This window comes from Plectropomus leopardus, chromosome 11 (assembly GCF_026936395.1).
Source record: "Plectropomus leopardus strain MGB_pleo_1.0 chromosome 11, ASM2693639v1, whole genome shotgun sequence".
Taxonomy (NCBI): domain Eukaryota; kingdom Metazoa; phylum Chordata; class Actinopteri; order Perciformes; family Serranidae; genus Plectropomus; species Plectropomus leopardus.
The window spans coordinates 37,190,965-37,213,783 of record NC_142186.1 but is presented as its reverse complement, the minus strand read 5'-3'; the positions used below and the strand labels follow the sequence as shown (position 1 = coordinate 37,213,783).

Genomic DNA, 22,819 nt, shown 5'->3' with positions numbered 1-22,819 from the left:
ACATGGTGGTGCGTTCAAACGCGCTCGTATTTACCAAATTTCACGAGCGGAGTCCGAATTTTCGCCCTCTTGATTGTCGCGGTTCTCATCACTTCCTCTGCGCTAATTTAAGTAACTGATATCAGAATTTTGACTCAGTTTCACTAATAATTGCAACATAACCAAGTTTTACTAAGTTTTTGCGGAGTAATTGTTGTTGGCTATTAATCGGAAGGTCGAGGGTTCGATTCCCGCTCCTCCAAACCCCACATTACTAAATGTGTTTAACACTTTGAACCCTGAGGAAATACGCTCGATGTATTTCACACAACGAGCGAGCAACTTAACAAGAGCTGGCCCCAAAATTAGCAGGAAATTAGTGAAAAGTTACCAGATTACCTGAAAATATAAAAAAAGTCTTCTCCCCGTAACATCATTTTAAATGTGAAAATAAGAGAATCATAAATATAGTTCTCTGAACATTTTTCCCTCTTTTTTATTTTACTTTATTAAAGACTCAGGTCAAAGAGAGGTCCATAGGTCAAATTAGAACAATTAAAACATATATATAAATCATAAATACATACATATATATACATATATACATGCTTACATACATACACATGCATATAAACATACATACCACAGTGACTGAAGCACTGACGCACAGACATGAACACCAGTGGCTCCAAATGACTCAAACCTCACAGAACTCAGCTCAGGATTGGCTGGAGCCAAAATAATGCCATTTTCAGATTTTCCCGCTCTACATAAATACCTATAAATCAGATTTCTGATTGAAGCAGAACAAGTAGCAACACCAACACGGGCCAGCTGTAACGCCGAGCAGCTTCAAGCATGGATGCTACAATCACACAATCACCAAAAACATTTTAAGTAATTCATTAAATAAACAAATAAAAATGTTTAAAAAGTAAATAATCTAATAAATTAAAACAGCTAACTATAGCTAGCAAACTATATATATATATATATATATATATATATACATAATCTAATTTTGATAATGCAGCTAAGAAAACAGACAAATTCAAAGACACTTCACTAGTTTTATTCAGTGAAACACAAGTGTTGTTAGTGCAGCATTAGTGGTGCCTTGAACATTAAAATTTAAAACAGTTAAAATACAAAGTACAATGATCACCGTACATTAGCAGACCTAAAGCTTAACCAGTAAATCCTTAATATTTTGCAATACAAAATACAACAAATCCCATTTTGACGGCATACATGAAACAGACAACAATCAAACAGGCATTTTCTCATCATTACAGATATTTCTTAAGTTTTTTGAAGAAAAGAAATCTTCCATTTATCTGTTGTTTTTTATTTCTATTTTCAGTTTTCAGATCAGAATTTTTGACTAAATGAATAAATTTGTCAGACAGATTTCCCCGTCCGCCGTGCGATTCATTTACGCAGAAAAGTGTGTCAAAGCAATACTTCAGATGGACTTCCCCCAAAATATTCCCCATCTCGACCGGTTTCCTGTAATGAAAACCACAAACTAAAAACACACACAGATAAAATAACGTGCAACACTTTTCAAGCTCAGCAACAAACCAAATTTAGACCAATAAAAAAATCTTTAAATTTAAAAAAAATTGAAAATAACGAATAAAAGCAGCCGCATAGACGGGACAGTGAGATACATTCAGGCAAGTTCAATCTGCGTCATTTAGTTCTTCTCCATTCAAAACTAATCCCAGAATCCATTTCTCACAAAAACTCTCCAACTGTCCGAACTTTAACTTCAAACACGAAGAAACAACAAACATCTGATGTGACGCACACTAAGAACCTGAAATCCTACAAAAAACACCCAAAAGTTTTCAGTCATTGTTTTTGGAGTCAAACTCCTCCTCCGCTCAGCCTTCAGCTTCAGATTATTCCAATTTTTTAAGCCTTTGAAACCAGAGACACTTGACATAGAAAGAAATGATCGAAATATGCCGAAGAGCTTAGTCAAAAGTACATAAAAATACCAGAAAATTACCAACAAAAACCCACAAACAAACAAAACAACATGAACATGACCAGACAAAGTGTTTAAAATTAATTAAATTAAATTAATTTATTTTTAACAAATCATTCACATCATCAAAGACAAGTGCTACATTATTAAAAAACAGCCTGTGTGTGTGTGTGTGTGTGTGTGTGTGTGTGTGTGTGTGTGTGTGTGTGTGTGTGTGTGTGTGTGTGTGTGTGTGAGTGTGTGTGTGTGTGTGTGTGTGTGTGTGTGTGTGTGTGTGTGTGTGTGTGTGTGTGTGTGTGTGTGTGTGTGTGTGTGTGTGTGTGTGTGTGTGTGTGAGTGTGTGTGTGTGTGTGTGTGAGTGTGTGTGTGTGAGTGTGTGTGTGTGTGTGTGTGTGCGTGCGTGAGTGTCGGGAGTTTCCCTCTGCGTCCAGAAAGGTCACGTCAAATGTAAATAACCGGAGTAAAAGTGTTTGCACGCCTCATCAGTTCCACTTCCTCTTTGGAAAAATCAGCTCAGACTCGTTTCTCTCTGCAGATTTCCATCACGTCACGGGTGATGAAAGAGACGCGGAGGACGAGCTCGCTCTCAGAGACACACAGAGACCGCCGCGTCTGAGAGGAGCCACAAGTATGAGCACAGAAAATGTCCAAACGATAGTCCACGGGACGTTTGAGCCTCTCTGTCACTCGTTTTAATAAAAATATATGAGCTTTTTAAACATAATCTTATAAATATACAAATTCCTTGCAATTTGAGGAACGTTTCTTATCAAGTTGCTCGTTGCCTTTTCTGTCCTCATGTTTTTTTTAAAAATCACACCAATGTGCTCAGACTTCAAAGGGTTAAACGCTTGTAAAAGGCGTCTGAAAGCAGCACAAGAAAAAAGTAAGGTCGCTTCAGGTTTTAAAGGATTAAACATCCCATAATTGTCACTTGTGGCCACGGGGACCGCTGTTCAGCAAACCTTTTGTCTCGCTCGGGGACACTTCCATGTGTGGACGGGAGGACCCGTGGTTCAAACCTCTGACCTGACCTGCGGGTACGCGCCCTGCCCTCTGAGCCCCGGTCGCCCCGGTCGCCCCGGTAACCAGCTCCTCGTCCTGTTTCACCCGTTTTTGCTAGAGTATTTGGAGCATCACTGAATGAAAATATGGGATGAAAAGTCCAGTTAAACCAGTTTTTGTTGTTGCTGGTTGGAGGGATTTTCCTGTAAAGTCCCAGTGATGAGGCTGCAGGTGAGTTTAAAGGTGGCGTCCTCCCGCTGCTGCGTCCAAACTGAGTGACGATTTGAAGTGTTAAAGTCTAACTGAGGACCAGTTACAGATGAATTAAGGACACGTGGATCTGTGGTTCTTCCTGTTGGGTTCTGCCGCTCTTCCTCCGGCAGCGTCTTTAAACGCAGACGTGCTTCGTGGTGGGTTTGGGACCCAGCGTGTAAATGAGCATTAAGTCCTTTTTGTCCAGCGGTTTGAGCTGAGCGTCCAGTAAAGTTTCTTTCTTTGTCCTCTTGTTTCTGTCTCTGAGGATGTTCTTCAGACTGCCCTGTGGATGAGACACCAGAGACACTTTATAAAAAGTGAGATTTTCACATCAGCATATTTGTGACCAACTTTCATGTGATGATGTCCACAAAATCACAGCCGGAGGTTCACGGAAAAGGTGTCGCACTCATCTCCCAAACAGCTGAAGCAAACGGTGTCCGGGATTCAAACGTTTAAAAAATACTGAATAAAACCGTAAAATGTCTTCAAACTGTTTGTCTGAAGTCACATTTTTGGGTGATTTTAAAAGAAAAAAATGTAGGCAATTTTTCCCCTAAAACATTTTAGGCAATTTTTGTTTCTTTCAAATTTTTGGGTGACTTTTGAATCAAGAAATTGGGCCATTTTTTCCCCCTCGAAACATCCTTGGGGGAAACAAATTGAGTTTTTTTTTTCTTTTTCAATTTTTAATTTTTTTTAAGGCCATACCAAAGAAAGCTCCAATCCCAAAGAAAGAAAACGTTAATTGAAATAAAATTATGTAAAACTGTTTTTTATATTTAGGTTACTCCAGTTTTCATTAAAAAAAACAACAAAAACACGTCAGCCTGTTAAAAAAAGCCATGATCTGCGAGAGGTGAATAACAACATTGCACTTAATACTGATTGAGTTTTTAGTAATTGTGTTAGTGATGCGGTACAAACAATGTTTATTTTTTGTTTGTTACAATTTGGGATGATTGAATATGAACCCGGTCACTCAGGAATATTCCTGTTGAGTTAAGAGAAGAAACCGTGTGATCAGAGGAGAGTAACGGTAAACCGTGTGAATGCCGCGTGGTGAAATGTTTGCAGGTTCCTGTGTTCGTGTGAGCGGATTCTTTACTTACGTAGCTCACGAAGAAGGTCAAAAGTGTGACCATCAGCAGCACCGCCGCGAAAATGACCAGGTACGTGTCGGTCACCAGGTCTGCTTCTGTGGGACCGTCGACACAATCTAAAAAAGAAAACTCTCATTAAAGTCACGTTCAAACCTGCAGGACTCTCTTTGTTTCAGCAGAGGACTGAACCACGATGCACATCGGTTCAGTCTCATGTCAAACCTGCAAACACAAGCTGACAGTCCTGATGGTGGCGCTGCAGCGACCGGCCGCATTTTAAAAGTCTGAAAATTTATAACAAATCGTTCGTATGTGCTGCAGCTTTTACGCCAAAATGTGAAGAAACTTCTGTTCACCTCACTGTGATACAAATTATGAAGTCCATCACTCTGTTTTTTTATCATTATCACTATCAGTTTTTACTCAGTTGACACCAAACTCGCTGCAGGGCATCTTCAGACTGTCAAACCATCTGCACATGTTTTGTATTGATCAAAAATTACACGTCATCAAATGTAAACGCTGCTGTAAACATATAAATTCTTGCTAAATAAATCTTGAAGGTTCATGAAAAAAACTGATAAAATGTTGCCGTCATGATAGATTAAGTGTGTAACATTTCAGAATTTGATCTGAAAAACATACATGATCAGCATCTCTCTGCGGTCTAGATGAAGTCTGCAGATTGTCAGAGTTTAGTCTGGATGAGTGAATTTTTGGCAGCAGTTTGAAATCTGCCTTTCCATGCACAGACAGCTGATATCCTGCCCCCTGCTGGCCGGCTCAGTCACAGTGTGAAGTGTCTCTAGTTTGTCTCTCAGCACAGAGCTCACTGGGACACTGACTTCATTGTCTTCAGATTTGTCTCCTGCTTGCTGCTGAAAAAGCCCAGCCCCGACCAGCAGCCAGAATCTGTAACCCTAACGCTGATCTCAGACTGTTACCTGTCAGGGTGAGGAGCACCTGACCCTCGCGGTTCTTCTCGCCCACGGGTGCAGCCAGTTGACACTCGTAGACGCCGGCGTCTGCACACGTCACGTTGGGCAGGAGGATGTCTCGGGACTCGCCCAGCAGATCCACCTCTCGCTCTAAGCCTATGTACCAGCGTGTGGTGCCGTTAAGGAGGTCCTTGGTGAGGAGGCCCGAGAGACGAGAGGACGGAGGCTCCCCCACCTGTGACATCATCAAACATCATCAAACATCAACAAACATCAACAAACATCATCAAACATCAACAAACATCAACAAACATCATCAAACATCAACAAACATCAACAAACATCAACAAACATCATCAAACATCAACAAACATCATCAAACATCATCAAACATCATCAAACATCAACAAACATCAACAAACATCATCAAACATCAACAAACATCAACAAACATCAACAAACATCATCAAACATCATCAAACATCAACAAACATCAACAAACATCAACAAACATCATCAAATATGTTTTTTTCTGTGTATGTGTTTGTTGATGGATTTTTATTCATTTTTAATATTTTTTTAAATATTAATTTAATATTCAATAATTTATTTAAGGCACACGTGGACAGGTGTTTGCTGCAAACACTAAACACAGTGCACCTGGCTCCTCTGCATAATGTATATTTCTAATGCTGCTGTGATGCCCAGATCACATAAATTAGGTTTAACTGTTTATTCTGTCATGCATTAGACATGCTGCACTTGAAAAAGAAAGCAAAAGTGCATTTGTTATAACTATGTTTTATGTAATTAATAACATATGCTGCACTTGAAACAGAAAGTAAAAGTGTCTTTTCATTTGAATGCACTCAGCCAATCAGATGTGGACATGTAGCGTCTTATTTCCCGCCCTGGAGCTTTTTTCAGTACTTTGAACACATGAAGTGTACACGATGATGAGGTATTTCTGCTGTAAGTCTGCTGAGGTTGTACCTTGTACCACATCAGTGATCTGTACTGGACTCCGGGTTTGTGCTGGGCGGAACACTTCAGGACGCAGTCTGAGCCGACGGACGTTACCGTCTCCGACATGCTGACTGACAGGCCCGCACAGAGGCACGCGCCTGAGCCACACAGAGAAGACATCAATTATTATAATATTTTTGATATAAGAGGTTTCACATTAAACACCAAAAAATTCATTATTCGCTATGAACATCAACACAGACTTTATTCACACAAACACCTGAACAAATTAGGGTTTCTTTCTTTCAAAAGCATGGGAAGAAGCCGGCGAGCACGTGAACAAGAAATGGGGAAAAAATCAGCAAGAAATTATTCAATTACTTAGAATAAGTACAAAAAATCTCTAAAAATAATTTTAAATATAATTCCCTGAAAATTGTTCCCTTGCTTTTTTTTCTTTCAAATAATTTCCCAAATATGTATTTATTTATTAACAATTTGCAGGACATTTCTTGCCAAGTTACTCATTGCCTTCCGCCCCGCATGTTATCGAAAGAATTCAAACCGATTTTCCAACACAAAACAACGTGTTCAGCCTTCTAGGTAGAATGATCTCAGCGACATAATAATATAATAATAATAATAATAATAATAATAATAATAATAATAATAATAATAATAATAATAATAATAATAATAATAATAATAATAATAATAATAATAATAACAACAATAATAATAACATAATAACTGACCATGTAAGAGATGAAATGCAGTTATTTTGAGTAAAGTACATTATATAAGATGCTTTAAAAATACTTACAGAGAGAAAGCTGCAGAGCGAAGTTCAACATTTCTGCCTTCATGATGATGATGTTGATGTTGATGATGATGATGATGATGATGATGATGATGATGATGATGATGATGTTGATGTTGAGGTGCAGTCTGACAAAAACGTTGTGATCTGTCTCTTATATAGCTATGTGAAAGTGGAAGTTCAGTCCGCCTCCTCACGAGGAAACAAAAACGCTTTTGGGTGTTAAGGGTGACGTTAATATGAGGGCGTGTCTGATTTCACAGTGTGATCGCCGCTCGGCACCGCAGCTCAGATTTCATCAGATATTATTAACATTATCATCATCATGGTAAGCAGCGGCGGAGTCAGACTGTCTTTTTTCAGCACACTCATCATTTTAGGTGAGTGACGTCATCTGTCTCCGCTTTAATCACAACCACAGTTATTATTATTATTATTATTATTATTAGGCTATTGTTGTAGTTGTCGTTGTTATCATTATTGTTATTGTCATGCTTTCTGATGCCTGTCTCTTGCTCTGTGGGGACAGACTCGACCTGCCGCTGCTGTGACACGTGACGCCAAACTGCGTTAAGAAAACACGCTAATATATCTCCGTCTGCGTATAATTCCCCGCACGGAGCTCAAACTGCAATCATTCATACTTTTTATTAAAAAAAGACGTTTAATAGTGAAATCGGCGCGATGACACTTTACTTTGCTCACACTTTTTGCATTTAAAAGTAGTTTGTGATGCTCCACTCCTTTTACTAAAACCAGATTACGCATTAAACAATTACAGATTGAAAGTCGGTTAAACATGAGCCGAATTGAAGACCGGATCCTGCAGATTAAGAAAATATGTTAAAATGTCCTTTACCTCCTCAAATGTTCTTGCATTTATACAGAATAAACCAAATTGACGGATTTTTCAGTGAAGTTTGGCGCTATTCTGTGGGAGAGAAGGGATAAACGTTTTCATAGCGTGAACTTGAAGATAAATAGGAAAGTGTCGGTCTAAAAATGTTATAGATATGTTGTCTATTATTCACTCGTGTGTGTTTATAGTTTTGACCTCAGGTAACCTTCCGTTTAGCTGATAAATCAAAAATGTTGCATCATCGAGGTGTCCTCCCACAAGCTGCAGATTCCGCACCAACATTTTACTATTTAATACATAACGCAGCTCTAATCATGTTTTTACGTCTCGCGATTCATAAAGTCAATGAAAACTGTTTAGACATGTAATAAGAAGTAATTCGGGCATCACAATGCTGTGCTGCCAGAATTATTAACCGTTAGTTGAAAGCGAAAGCAGCCTGCGGGTTTCCCCGAGCTTCCCCGGGAAGGTGAGGTACTTCACAGAAACACATTACCTCAGGGCGGGAAAACCCAAGTAGGGACTGTTCTTTATTTACCAGGACGGGGACGGCCGAGGTGTGACTTCATTTCTTGTTTTCTTTTGTTTCGGGTTTTTATATTTTAAAACGTACCTTTTTATGTTAGAAAGTTAAATGTAGAATAATTGCTTTTGTTTAAATAAAATTATTTTAAGCTATGGTGTGTTTAAGGACTGTCAGAAACTATAAAATCCAATGATAATTTCTGTTTTTACTGTAGCTATGTTAAATGGGGTGATTCTTAAAGAAAACATAAAGCATGTTTTCTTTAAAAAATACATTTAGAAAAATAAAGTAAATACAAAATACAGCCATTTAAAGTGGTATGCATCCCCTCCCCTCAACGTGTAGATAAAAAAAACATCCCTCCCAGTTGTTAAAAAATGACTTGACATGTCTCCCCCTCATAAATAACAAACAGTCCCTCAGTGAGCCGGTAACATCAGCTATGTACGGCTTATCAGACAAAAACGCATCTGCAACTTCTGCAAGTCAAAAACACGTTTATGGTGTTCAGGTTTTGTTGAAATAAAAGATGAATGCAGATTTTTGGTACATGAAGATTTTTTGAGCGCAAAAAGCGAGGTAGAAAACGACAGTGAGGAAATAAAAGAAAAGAAAACTGCATTTTGTTGTGCAGACCTGTGTTGAACAATAACAGTAATTTAACTGTTAACGTCTGAAATGATGTATTTTTTCTGTGTGCCGACAGCGTTTGCTGCTGTGGGGTCTGCACAGAGCAGCTTGGGGGTCGTGGAGAGACGCTCCTTGCTCTCCTGCTGCCAAAGCCCCCAAATTAAGTTTGAACCTCAGTACGACACCACCTGGCGCATCGATGGCGAGGTAACAACTAATTTGTTCCACAATCAGTTTTATAATTATTATTAATATTATTATAGCTGGAAGAAATAAACCCGAAGAACACCTGGACGAAACAAGATTATTCTACCCTTTATTTAAAAATAATAATAAAAATAATCTAAAATATAGATGGCATTTAAAGGGTTAATATTCTGAAAATAAATTGATATTTTGGATTTCTGATTAGACTAAAGGTTGTAAAATATTTCACCTAGTGGAAGTGGAAAAAAATATTAATATACAATAATTTCATGGCAGCTTTTTTTAAGTGCAGACGTGTTTGTCCTTGAAGGAGGGATTTTTTAAAAAAATTTTAAGTGATACTGCAAAAAAAAAAAAAAAAAAAGGCTTCAAAATGTTCACACGACCCAGACTGTGGAAAAAAACAACTAAAAATTCCACTTTGCATTGAGTACAGGGGGAAAAAAAAACCCAATTTTCCCCTCTTTTCATAATAAAAATAACAGTGGCGATATGTAATCAAGCTGGCATTTAAAGGGTTAAAATTCTGAAATGAATGAATATTTGGCAGTCATGATTAAGACTAAAGTTGGTAAAAGATGTTTATATATATATATATATATATATATATATATATATACATACATATATATATAAATGGCAGTTTTTTGGTGCAGACATTTTTGTCGTGGAATGACATCAGAGGAAGTTTTTAAAACGATGCACACGATTTAATAAAACTGCAAACTGCCGTTTCTTCTTCATGATTCAAAGTGCAGTTTTATTATTATCATTAATTGATCATTGAGGTTAGAGATCGTCAGAATGCCAATATTAAAAATATGCATTACACAAAATTATCACATGATCATATTTGAAAGTTTCTTAAATTATTTGCTCACTTCTCCAACTTTAATTTTGTTTTGGGAGTTCAATCTGAGCGAATCATTTTATGTTTTTTTCTGTGAAATTCCAAATCTGCATTCAGAGATTTTCATCCAAATTTCAGACGAACTGACGACTCACAGCTGGTTTTCACAAACAAAGAAAAGTGTTATTCACCCAAACTCTGCGTCTCCTTCAGCTCAAACTGACCACACAGAAATCCCCCCAAAACATGAACAAAGATCTGTTCAAGTTCTCTAAATTCAGTCGTGTTTACGTCCATTTTTACTCTCCAGCAGCACTTCTTCTTCTTCTCTGTCTTTACTGGCACATCACAGTAATTCTTGGCCTTTTATCACCACCTGTAGGTCAGCGCAGTGATGTGAGAACCAGCTCAGCAAAAAAAAAAGTGCTGCGAGAGGTATAAAAAACAAAACACAGCATTTCTAGAGAAAAAACACTCCTCCCAAACTTCTAACTTCTGGAGATATTTGTTTTTTAAAAACAGCACTTCAAGGTATAAAAAAAAAACCCCAGAGCTATCAGAGGTAAAAAAAAAATAATAAAAAAAAAAAAATTTAAAAAACAATTAAAAAAAACAAGCTATTACAGGTAAAAAAAAAAACCCAAACAAAAATAATAAAAAAATAGCAAACATAAAACACCGGAGGAAACCTTTAAATGCTGTAATGTGAGTCTTTGCAGCCAAAAGTCACTTATTTTTCTGATAAATTATTCAGAGTTCATGACGTTTGTTTCCTTCCTGCAGACCATCGCCTGGTCGGACGCTGCGTCCAGCGCGTGCGTCCCTCCGTGCAAAGAGATCAAACGTGGACAGATCACGCTGACCGACTGCGTGGACGTGAACGCCACCATGGTTTACACACAGGTACGTCGCAAAGATTACTAAACTAAATCAACTCTGTTCAGCTGCTGAGTTTAAACACTGGTTTGAGCTGAAATGTGCTGAATAAACTTATACTTTTAGGCTTTTAACCCTTTGAAACCTGGACTGCCATCAGTTTTCTTGTGCTGCGTTCAGACACCTTTCACGAGTTTCTGACCCTCTGAAAACTGAGCAAACTGCTTCAATGACTTTGGAAAACACGGAGAAAAAAATCAGTGACCATCTTTTTCATAAATCTACCACAAATTGCAAGAAACTAGAAAAAGGTGTTAAGAAAATTGCTTAGTTACGAAAGAGGGGAGGATTATTGGAAAATTATCACAACAAACTATATTTATAATCAATATATTTTGATGTTAAAAATTATGTTACAAAAATGATATACAATACAAACATTTATATTTTTCAGCCATTGTTTCAGTCATTTTCATGTTTGTTTTATGGCTTATTTTCAGGTAATTTTCTCTTAACTTTTTTCTTAATTATTTATTGCAGTTTTTTAGGCCGTGTCTTAGTAAATTCTCCCCACGTTTTTGAAAGAAATCAAACAAAGTTGCTCAGGTTTCAAAGGGTTAAGATGTGGATGTGTAACAACATGTCCAGTAATGTTGCTGCAGGGTTAAGCCTCCCAAAATCTAAAGATTATATATTTTTTTATTGGACAGTGTTTCTTTAGCTTAGTTACTCAGGGAAACGTGGTTCGTGTCTGTGGAGCGTCCAAAAAACAAAAAGAAAAAAACATAAACATTCAATTGTTTTCATTGTATCTGCAGGGGTCAAAGGTGAAGGAGGAGACAAGGATCGCCTTCTTCGGCCGGCCGTGCTCCGCCTCACCTGGAAATCACCCAGGTGAGTCTCCTTTTATTCAGCAGCAGGACGATTTATTTCAGTATTTAAATTCTACTTTTGACGAGAGATTTTCTGCAAACTCTCCGTTTATGTATGAAAGTCGCCTGTAAACAGTTTTTAAGTATGAAAACATAAAGATGATCTGGGAGGAGATTTGGGGATTTTTTGGGCGGTATTGTGCGCTACAACAGGATCAGGGATCAGGGCGCCTTTTCACAGTCAAACATGAACTTTAGAGGTAATAAAGCAAACAAACAATGACACAAGCATCAACAGATAAATAAATAAATGCATAAATAAGTAATTGCTAAAAGTTGTACAAATAAATTTGAGATATTTATTTATTTCAATCTTGCTTAATGATCCAATTTAGTTATTAACTTATGCACTTACATATTTATTTCCACATTTATCTATGTACATATTCATAAATATTTATATTTATTCCTGTATTTATTCATACATTTGTTTATTTATTTGTGTACCTATTTGTATTTATAATACATTTATTTATGTATTTTTACAAGTTTTTTTATTGTCATTGTTCCCATTGTTTTTATTATATTTATTTATACATTTATTCCTGTTTTTATTACACATTTATTTATTCCGATATTTATGAAATATTTCTTTATTTATTTTTATATGAAAAATATTATTTTGTTATTCTCATTTTTTATTTCTACATATCTTTAATTATTTTTATATATTCATACATTTATTTATTTGTTTAGGATTTTATTAGTATATTTATTCATTCCTATATTCATATATTTAAAAATGTTTTCTGTATTTATTCATTCTTGTGTATGTTTATTAATTATCGTTATTCGTGTACTTATTTATAGAGACTCGGTTCATTTGTTGTTCTCCATAGATGTGATTTAGTTTTACAGTAAAGAAAAAATGATGAAAGCAATATTTGAAATGTAGATTTGAGAGTCTGACCTGTCGGGAGGGAACCGTCTGATTTCATATTTTGGCTGCAGGGTCGCTCGTTTTGCTGCTGGCGACGGTCGTCGGACTGACCGTGAAGATCTGCTGACTCATCAGACCTGCTGGCGTCTCCACGTAAGGCTGCTATCTCTGGTACGAGGAGACACGTGGCGGGATTTTCTGTCTTATCGTTCTTCCTGTCCTTTGCACTTTTTTAATGAGAGGCTTTGTTTTATATACGAGATGCAGTTAGTTTTCATATATTCTCATCCCAAAAGAAATCAGGCCAATTTGCTTTTCTTAAAGGGTTAAATTGTGCTCATCAGTTTCAGTCTCTTCCTGTTGAAACTTCTCACTGAATGTTTACAAAATGCTTGTATGATGTTTAAAACGCATCCTGCAAATATTCATCACATTTCACTGACGCTCGTCTCTGGACACGCAGAAACCACAATAACCTCAAACCGACTACGAATATTTATACCAGCTAAAAGCAGAGTTTCAGCACATTTAAAGAACAAAAACACTTTTGTTTACTTGAAGTAAAGGGACTCCTCTCCGAGGATCAGTGGGAACCTGGTGTGTCCCAGGGCGGCGGGCCAAAACAGGGAAAAGGACGTCAGGCGTTCACACGCGGCTGACAGACGCGTGAAAAGGTTTGATGGGTCGTTTCCGGTCTGTAAAATCTCGTCGGCACGCATTTGGCTGCGCTGAGACGATGGCCTCGTGTCTGTGACGGTTCGTCACAACAAAATAAATGAAGGAGGTGAAAGAGGAGCAGAACGCGCAGAAAACCTTTCACCTGCAAAATGTCGCCACAGAACCCACAAACATCATTTTCTGGGAACTTTTTTTTTTTGCTAATTTCTTGCAATTTTTGGGGCAATGTCTCGTTAAGTTGCTCATTGCTTCTCCATGTTTTTGCAAGAAATAAAAAAAAAAAGCCCAATTCATCACAGCTGACGATTCGACGTTTTATTGCATTTTGCTTCAAAGCCCAAAATGTAATAATACTAATACTAATACTAATAATAATAATACAAATATAAGCTGTTGATAGGCACTACACATCAACACTCCCTCACTTTTGGTTTTCTTAATAACCCTCGTTTAGGTTTCGGTTTCTATTCAATCTGTCAATCAAATCAAATCAAATGAACTCGGATCACAGTTTCACCTTTTAGTCGGAGCTTTTAAGCTTTAATGGTGCTCTCTGCTGGTGCACGACCGTTTTGGACCTTTTCACTAAAATTAGGCATTAACCCTTTGAAAACTGAAGCGACATCATTCGCTCGCTCACCCTCAGACGCCTTTTACACGACTTTAAACCTTTGAAGCAAACTGGCAAGATTTTTTTATAAAACAAAGGAAAGAAAGCAGCTTGATAATAAAAGTTTCACAAAATGCAAGAAATTTAGAAAACATGTTTTAAAGTTTGAGAATGTGTCAATATTTAAAGTCATGTTCCAAAATTATTATTATTATTATTCTAAAAGAATCTTTTCCAGGTCATTTCCTTTTTTATACCTATTTTTTAAATTAATTAATTAAATAAATTCTTACTAATTTTCATGTAATTTTTTTATTTTGTAGAAAATTCTTGATAATTTGTTTGCCAATTTTTTCGTTGCTCATTGCCTTTTTCGCGTGTTTTTGACAGAAATCAAGCCAGTTTAAGTTTCAAAGGGTTAAACACAGCGTGATGTTTACTGACTGAGGCGCTAACTCTGTTATTTTGTGGCAGCTCCTAAAAACAGCGACGCTCCAATAAAATCAGTATTAGCAGTTTTTTTCAAGCCAAGTAAGAACACGCGTCCACGCCTCACTGTGGATTCGTGTGCAGCTTTTTTGTACGGTTGTTTTTTTGGAATGACAACATTTGTTTGCTTTATTCACTAAAGTTAGTTTTGTTTTGTTTTTTTAACTGAAGTTAAAATTAAAGTTTAACTAAAAGTTCTCAGGCCAAAATTAACCACAGGACAACAATCTAAGTATTTCTTCCTAACCCTTTTAAAATTAATGTAACTCTTGCTAAATGAAAAATGGGAATCCAAAATTATTTTGTTTTATATCTCTCTACTTTTTTTAAAGATATTTTTGGGGGATTTTTTTGGGGACACACAGCAAAGGGTCGAGGCTGTACGTGGGGCGCCCGCTCCATCCACTGAGCCACCAGCCGCCCGTGTGTTGTTTGTCATCTCTCACTTATGTCTTTGTAATCTTGAACGAATCACACTTTTATAGGCTACATTAAAAAAGTCTTATAGGTGAATTTTGTTTCGATTTGATGTGTCATTTCAAACAGTCAGGGCCAAAACTTTTGTGCTTCTGTTGTGTTGCTGCTATGATTTCTTTTGTTAAAAAATGATAAAATAAAATAAACAGCTTTCTTTAAATCCTCTTGTAGTTTGTTTCTTAATTTATTAAAATAACAAGATTCTGATTGTTTGGTGATAAATGTGACATTGCATATCTCAGAGGCCCTCTGATGCAATATTATTGCAACATACTCAGTATTTTGATAACTTTTATTGTGATACATTGCCGTTTAAACGGTAAATTACGTCCCCAGAGGTAATATTTGTTGACATCACTTTTAGTGATTTTTTATGAAGATTTAAAAATAAAGTGTCTCACTTACTACAGCCAAATGTTTCTGGTGGACTAAATAAACAAAACTGTTTTTTAAATTCTAGTCGGATACCAAAAGTTAAACTTGTATTTGCAATGCAAATCATTTATATAATAAAAAAAAAGATTCTTGGCGTCTGTGTATCGCTTTGATATTGCCACACAAATTATCGTGATATTATGCCTTATCAATTTTTCCCCACACCGAAAACATTTCCTGTTACCTTTGAGAGGTTTTAAATCCATAAAAAAATACAGCATAAGATTCGGCAACATTCGGTAATCTCTGCCGCTCAGATCTCATTAAAACCGAACAGAAAATGACGTATATCTGACTTTTGGGCTCTCAGTCGCTGAAAGCAGTTAAGGATCATTCAGATTTGAAATTCTCATGAGAATAATATTTAACACAAAGTTCAGTGAAAGATATCAAACTACATTTAATAAGAGAGTAATTTTACTGGAGTTTATTTTTTTAGATGTTCAACAGATTTTTATATTTTCAATAGTGTGCGGTCCTAATGAGTCTGACGAAGACGTCGTCTCGTCAAACACATTTAAGCACAAACAATGAGATGACGTCTTCATGTGAAAGCGCGATTATCATAATGACCGTCATTTAGTTTTTTTATTTCTCTTTGAATGGCTGAAAATATCCGAGATGCAGGCAGCGGTTCAGAAATCTGAAACCAAAATATTTCTGTGATTAATCTTTTCTGGAATATTCTTTTTCAGAAGTGAAAGAACGTGGCGACTATTTAAAAAAAAAAAAATCAGTTTATCTGAAACATATTTCAAAACACAGTTTGAGCATTTGAGATTCTTTACAAAAATATTTACATAAAATTTAAAATGTATTTTTTATTTTTTAACAACAATGGTGACTTTAGGGAACCAGAGAATACAAAAACAAAACGGAAGAAATGATTCAGTCTGGAATCATTTAGTGTTTTCATCAAATTAAACGCCTCAGACGTGATGGTCTCTGGTTAAAACTGTAACAGTGTTTGGATCTTTATAAACTCTTCATAAAATTTTGGTCCAGCTTGGATAGAAAAGTCTTTTCTGGTTTCATTTCTGCTTAGTTTCCCATTTCTTACCAACAATGCCACAGCGGAGCGCCACAGGGCACGACACTCGGTCCTCTGACATTTTAAACGAAGAATAGAATCATTCGCAGCTTTTAATCAAACTGTTGTCATTAATCTAACAGATCTTCTGTCCTGTTTTCAAACCCAGCTCCAACGTCAGCTGGAATTCAGTGAGACAAACCTTAAAGTTGCCCTCAGGTGAATCTCAGTCGCTCTGCAGAATCACGCTGGTGCTCGGCGCTCCTGTTCAGGTTCAGATCTTTGAACTGCCCGGTCCTTTCACCAGACCCTGCTCTTTGCGCATCACTGGTGCGTAAATGCTGCAATCCCGTGCCTCGCAAAATCCGGGCACCCCTGCGATCCCGAGCATGCCGGACTGACCGACCGGACCAGGGAAGCCGCGGGGACCTCGGGGACCCTCCAAGCCGTCTTTGGGTTCTGCCGGGTGGCCTGCCAAACCTGCGGGAAGGAAATTAAACTGTTAACGTGAAAAAATAAAATACTAAAATGTCTTATCCTCTATGTTCAAGGAAATATAAATACAAGTTTAATAACAGAAACCAAATGATTAAAAAACAAAATTCAAAAATAAAACATATATGTCTTTTTTAAATTTAAAAGTAAATTTTACAATCTTATTAGATATTAAAGTTATATTATTATCTATTATTATCAATCCTCCATTTTCCAACAGGTGAAGCAGAGCGTTCGTCCCCCTCCCCAGCGACACTTTCCAGCTCCTCCTGGGGGACCCCGAGGCGTTCCCAGGCCAGGCGAGGTCTGTAATCCCTGTTCTGGAGTGTTCTGGATCTGCCCCGAGGCCTCCTATCGGTCCCACGTGCCTGGAACACCTCTAATGGGAGGCGCCCAGGAGGCGTCCTGAACCCCCTCAACTGGCCCCTTTGGATGTGAGGGAGCAGCAGCTCTCCTCGAGCTCCTCACCCTCTCTAAGGCTGAGCCCGGCCATCCTGCGGAGGAAAAACTCATTTCGGCTGCTTCTGTCCACGATCTCATCCTTTCAGTCTGTACCCAGAGCTCGTGAGCGCAGGTGAGGGGTGGGACGAGTTACATTAAATTACTCTCTGGTGAATAATACGTTATTAATCTCTTCTCCGGCAGCTTTTACAACCTCAGGGGGACGTAAAGTTATCAGGGTCTGCGGATGAAAACGCGTCTCACCTCTGAGGCCTTGTGGTCCGTCGGGTCCCGGCAGACCTGTACCTGGATCACCTGCGGTACCTTTAGGTCCCTTTGCACCTGTTGAGAAAAACAGAAAACTTCTGAGAAAAGTTGCTAAATCTCCATTCAGAATAACTTTAAACGAGTGTTGAGATTTCAGGGGAAATGATTTCCTCTGTTCACCGATTAATGTGCTCTGAATGACTCCATCAGTTCAGTTTAACCCCTCAGAGACCGTTTGTCTCATTTTAGTCTCTTTTCCTCTTCCTGTTGTGATAACTGTGTGTGTGTTGATGCATGTGTCCTAAATGTAGTCCAGATTGTGTATTTGAGTGTAATCAGTGAGTTTGCAGCTCAGCTCCTACAATAAGTCTAAAATACACTGTGGAAACTAAATAGTTACATTCAGACTGTTCAGGTCCAAAAATGCTCCATTGAAACCCATTCAAACTGACATTTTTGATCCCACAGCCACTTTATTTTATATTACTTTATATTAACACATTTACTTTTTTAATTTTATTTTCCTTTTTAAAAAGAACAAAAAACAACAAACAAAGAGGAGTATGGATGTAATGCTGAAAAACTTTCTGTAATCAGCAGCAAACAAACGTAATGTCAAGAATCTCTGCAATACCCTGAAAAATAAAAGTAAATTAAAAACACATTAAGAGGGTGAGGTGTTACCTCTGTCACCCGGCGCTCCTTCCTGTCCCTGCAGGCCTCTGGCACCTTGAGCTCCTCTGGCTCCTTTCGCTCCAGCTTTTCCTGCTTTACCCTGAAAGGTGGAGGAACACACAGGGGTCAGCTAGTCCTGAACCGAATCACACAGTAACCGAATCACACAGTCACCGAATCACACAGACACCGAATCACACAGGGGTCAGCTAGTCCTGAACCGAATCACACAGTCACCGAATCACACAGGGGTCAGATAGTCCTGAACCGAATCACACAGTAACCGAATCACACAGACACCGAATCACACAGGGGTCAGCTTGTCCTGAACCAAATCACACAGTCACCGAATCACACAGGGGTCAGCTAGTCCTGAACCGAATCACACAGTCACCGAATCACACAGGGGTCAGATAGTCCTGAACCGAATCACACAGTAACCGAATCACACAGTCACCGAATCACACAGGGGTAAGCTAGTCCTGAACCGAATCACACAGTCACCGAATCACACAGGGGTCAGCTTGTCCTGAACCAAATCACACAGTCACCGAATCACACAGGGGTCAGATAGTCCTGAACCGAATCACACAGTAACCGAATCACACAGGGGTAAGCTAGTCCTGAACCGAATCACACAGTCACCGAATCACACAGGGGTCAGCTTGTCCTGAACCAAATCACACAGTAACCGAATCACACAGTCACCGAATCACACAGGGGTAAGCTAGTCCTGAACCAAATCACACAGTCACCGAATCACACAGGGGTCAGATAGTCCTGAACCGAATCACACAGTCACCGAATCACACAGGGGTCAGATAGTCCTGAACCGAATCACACAGTCACCGAATCACACAGGGGTCAGATAGTCCTGAACCGAATCACACAGTCACCGAATCACACAGACACCGAATCACACAGGGGTAAGCTAGTCCTGAACCAAATCACACAGTCACCGAATCACACAGGGGTCAGATAGTCCTGAACCGAATCACACAGTCACCGAATCACACAGGGGTCAGATAGTCCTGAACCGAATCACTCAGTAACCTCTGATGTGACCGCGATGACATCAGGGTTAGACGACACATCTGATGAAATCGGTGTCACTGAGGACGAACACAGAGCATCACGTGTTTCAAAGCATCTTTCCAAAAGCAGGAATTCGTTTATTTTCTGTATGATATTAAAGTTTTAAGATAAATACCAAGAAAAATACCTGAAAATTGTAAAAAAAAAAACTTTGTGACACAATTTTAAATGTGTAATTATGTTAGTTAGAAATATAATTTCCTCCAGTATTTCTTCTTTTCTCCCTTGACATTTTTCTTCAGTTTTTTAAATTAATTTCAATTTTTTCCCGTGTTTTTGAAAGAAGAAGTTCAGAGGTTTAAATACTGAACAAAGCACAACAAACTCATCCAGATTTCAAAGGGTTAAAATCTGTGTAAATTCATCTTTTTTCACAAATCAGTTTTTGTGTGTAAATTTGTTAAACACTGGAAATATTGAAATTCTGGTGGTTATAAAATCACTCCGGAGTGGATCGACATCGACACTTTGCCTCCGGAGGTCGACTGAACCGGACCGCGACTCACTGCTTTGCCCGGTGATCCCGTCGGCCCCGGGGCCCCCGGGGGCCCGATGAGTGTGCGGTTGTTGACGGGGCAGCCCTGGGAACACTTGGCGCGGATGGAGGCGGCGTACTGGGAGATCTGGGCGGTGACCACGCCTCTGCAGAGCTGCAGGACCTGCTCGTCAGTCAGACCAGGACCCTGCAGGACACAAACAAAAAATAAAATTAAAAAATCCATAAATTATTTTTTAGTTTTTATCGGTTTAATCTGTGAAGCACTTTGTAATGTGGATTTGAAAAATGTTCTATCAATAAATAATATTTTTTTATAAAGATACAGATTATTTTTAACCAGCTGCTTTTTCTCAAAATCAGGTTTGAAAATGTGGAAAAACATAAACGTGAACTGGAGTCATCTGCTGAGTTTTACTGTACTCAATTTTTCATCAGTGAGTATTTCATAATACACTCTATTTTTAGCCTTATTTTTGATTAATACTGTCAGTGGATTTCATTTTATTTATTTTATTTTCTATCTAATATTATGCATTCTGTGCATTTTTCCTTATTTTATCTTACTTTTTCTAGTATTTTCAAGTAGGTCTTATTCATGTGAATATCATGCATGTTTTGATGGTCTGAAACTTTGATACACTCCCAAAAACTTTTTGAGCTTTAAGACGAGATCATAATTATTCTGCGTGAAAAAGAAAAACTTGATTTTAATTGCACTTCTCGAAACGTTAACAACGTTTGTCTGTGAATTAAAGGAAATGAGATGCAGAGATGGTTTTTATAATTCATTATGATTTTAATTAACATAGAGTCGTCAGATTGAGAACAGCTTTGTAATTTGTTTGATGAAGAATCATAATTGTCATTTGGGCGGGGGTCACCTGAAAAACTGACTTTGAAAGAAGTTTTTGACTGTTTGCACTTTGTAAACTCTGTTTTTAAAGGCGTTATATAAATAAAGTTATTATTATTATTATTACTATTATGAATAATAAACGATTAAACAAACTGACTCACGGCGGGACCTGGAGCTCCTTTGGGTCCGGCTCGGCCTTTAACCCCGAGGTCACCGACCACGCCTCGCTCTCCTCTGGTCCCCGGGACGCCGGGCGGTCCTTTGGGGCCGGGGACGCCGTCACGACCAACTGCACCTTTTGGACCCCGCTGTGAGAAAACGAGAAGTGAAATGAAGGACAGAAAAAAAACAAAACAGAGTTTAAGATATTTAACTATAATTAATGTTTCTTTTATTTTATTCTGCTTCATTGTTTACACTGTCAATCTGTTGTTTATTATAACAATATATAATAATAAATAAACAAAATAAAATAAAGGTTTATTAGAAAATGACCTGAATATTTTCTAAACACAAAAAATTATCAAGAATTATCAAATAACTCGGGGAAAAATATCAGGAAAATGAAATTAATTAGTATTCAAATTATATATTTAGAATTAGGGTTACAGAAAAATAATAATTATTTTTATTTGTACTTATTTTCATTTATTTTACATCTTATTGTAGCACTTTTTAAGGTAATTTAAGTTAACTTTTTACTTATTTTTACTAATTTCGTGCAAATTTTTGGGTCTTTTCTTGTTAAGTTGCCTTCGGTCTTTCAGTGTTTTTGAAGGAGAGCATGCCAATTTAATGAAGTTTTGAAGGGTGAATATGTATAAGTATATGATGTGAGTGTATTTCTGTGAAGTCTTGGTGATAAACAGAGTGAGCACCTGTCCTTTGTCTCCGCGGTCGCCCACGCCGCCCTGAAAGGCGAGAGGAAGGAGGAACCGAGAGATCAGGTGAGGAGAGGAAGTGAAACGGAGAAAACAACATGTGGAACAACAGTTTAGATCATCAGACGGTAAAGAGATAAAAATACCTTTTGTCCTTTGACACCTTTGATACCTTTTCTCCCCGCCGCACCCTGCAGGAAAAACACCCGACCGCGACACGTGAGGACAGAGGACGATTCAGACCACACCAAAACAACAACAAAATCAGCTGACGATTTTTACAGTAAACAGTTCGCAAAACAGGACAGACGAGTGAGAGCAGAAGTCCGCAGGCGGAGGGAAACTCCCGTCAGAACCGGTTCAGGCAGAACGTCTGCGGAAACTCACCAATCATCACTTTATTTTAACTGTGTGAGGAAAACACTCACCTTGTCACCGTCAGGCCCCGTTTCACCTTTGGCTCCCTGCAAGAGGAAATAAATAAATAAAATAAAATAAAAACACAAACACAGGTCACTGTTTCAGCTCTTAATTCACTTCATATCAGACTTTTTTTCTGTGTAAATCATCGATACGAGCTTACTACAGGTGGGGGCCAGCCACAGCCCCGTACATGTTTCCAGGATTTTAGGACATTTCTTGGATTTAACAACATTTCTGTGATTTTAGGACATCAGTGTCTCAGCTGTGCCCTCTGTCGGGGGTGTGGGGGATCCTCCTCTGGCTCTTTTTTTGATCAACAAGCTCTATTTTGATGCTCCCGGAGCCCTATCAGGGGCCAGATTTGGCCCGGGGGCCATAAGTTGAGCATCACTGGTGTAAAATGAAGACCCTGTCTTTGTCAGATATCTGACTGTATGATCTGATCTGTATTTGAATGAGTGAAGTGAAGGCAGTTTGTGTTGAACCCACAGTGGGACCCTGCAGGCCCTTCGGTCCTGGTTTTCCAGGCACTCCGGCGTCTCCTTGTTCTCCTCCAGGACCCTGATGGACAAACAGAATAATAATCAATCAAATACATCAAGTTTTAAAACAAAAACTCAGTAATTTTGGGAGGAAAAGGGCTTCA

General features: G+C 38.1%; 3 protein-coding genes across 4 annotated transcripts in view; 1 reads left to right on the top strand and 2 right to left on the bottom strand.

Annotated features, from left to right (window-relative positions):
* Positions 1-1,035: 1,035 nt before the first annotated feature.
* Positions 1,036-7,224, bottom strand: cd83 (CD83 molecule). Its single transcript, XM_088084863.1, has 5 exons — positions 7,066-7,224; positions 6,270-6,400; positions 5,283-5,511; positions 4,348-4,454; positions 1,036-3,518 (listed from the first exon to the last, which is right to left on the bottom strand). Exons 1-5 carry the CDS (start codon positions 7,106-7,108, stop codon positions 3,369-3,371), a joined length of 660 nt encoding a protein of 219 aa, XP_087940989.1. The 5' UTR covers positions 7,109-7,224; the 3' UTR covers positions 1,036-3,368.
* A 51-nt stretch (positions 7,225-7,275) lies between these two features.
* On the top strand, positions 7,276-15,236 carry LOC148188353 (uncharacterized). 2 transcript variants are annotated; one of them, XM_088084867.1, is made up of 5 exons: positions 7,293-7,442; positions 9,154-9,284; positions 10,918-11,037; positions 11,829-11,904; positions 12,894-15,236. In XM_088084867.1, exons 1-5 carry the CDS (start codon positions 7,388-7,390, stop codon positions 12,947-12,949), a joined length of 438 nt encoding a protein of 145 aa, XP_087940993.1. In that variant the 5' UTR covers positions 7,293-7,387; the 3' UTR covers positions 12,950-15,236. The 2 variants fall into 2 exon arrangements, with proteins under 2 accessions (XP_087940992.1, XP_087940993.1); XM_088084866.1 differs by lacking the exon at positions 12,894-15,236 and having other exon boundaries at positions 7,276-7,442; positions 11,829-12,489.
* Positions 15,237-15,327: 91 nt separating this feature from the next.
* LOC121945702 (uncharacterized) overlaps positions 15,328-22,819 on the bottom strand; it is a 33,674-nt gene continuing 26,182 nt past the window's right edge. Inside the window, exons 18-26 of the mRNA XM_088084831.1 lie at positions 22,663-22,734; positions 22,179-22,214; positions 21,897-21,941; positions 21,748-21,780; positions 21,031-21,177; positions 20,021-20,197; positions 18,429-18,519; positions 17,742-17,819; positions 15,328-17,021 (exon numbers count right to left, since the gene is read on the bottom strand). Of these exons, the coding sequence (XP_087940957.1) occupies positions 16,816-17,021; positions 17,742-17,819; positions 18,429-18,519; positions 20,021-20,197; positions 21,031-21,177; positions 21,748-21,780; positions 21,897-21,941; positions 22,179-22,214; positions 22,663-22,734 (885 nt within the window). The 3' untranslated portion in view covers positions 15,328-16,815. The remainder of the gene's footprint in view (positions 17,022-17,741; positions 17,820-18,428; positions 18,520-20,020; positions 20,198-21,030; positions 21,178-21,747; positions 21,781-21,896; positions 21,942-22,178; positions 22,215-22,662; positions 22,735-22,819) is intronic.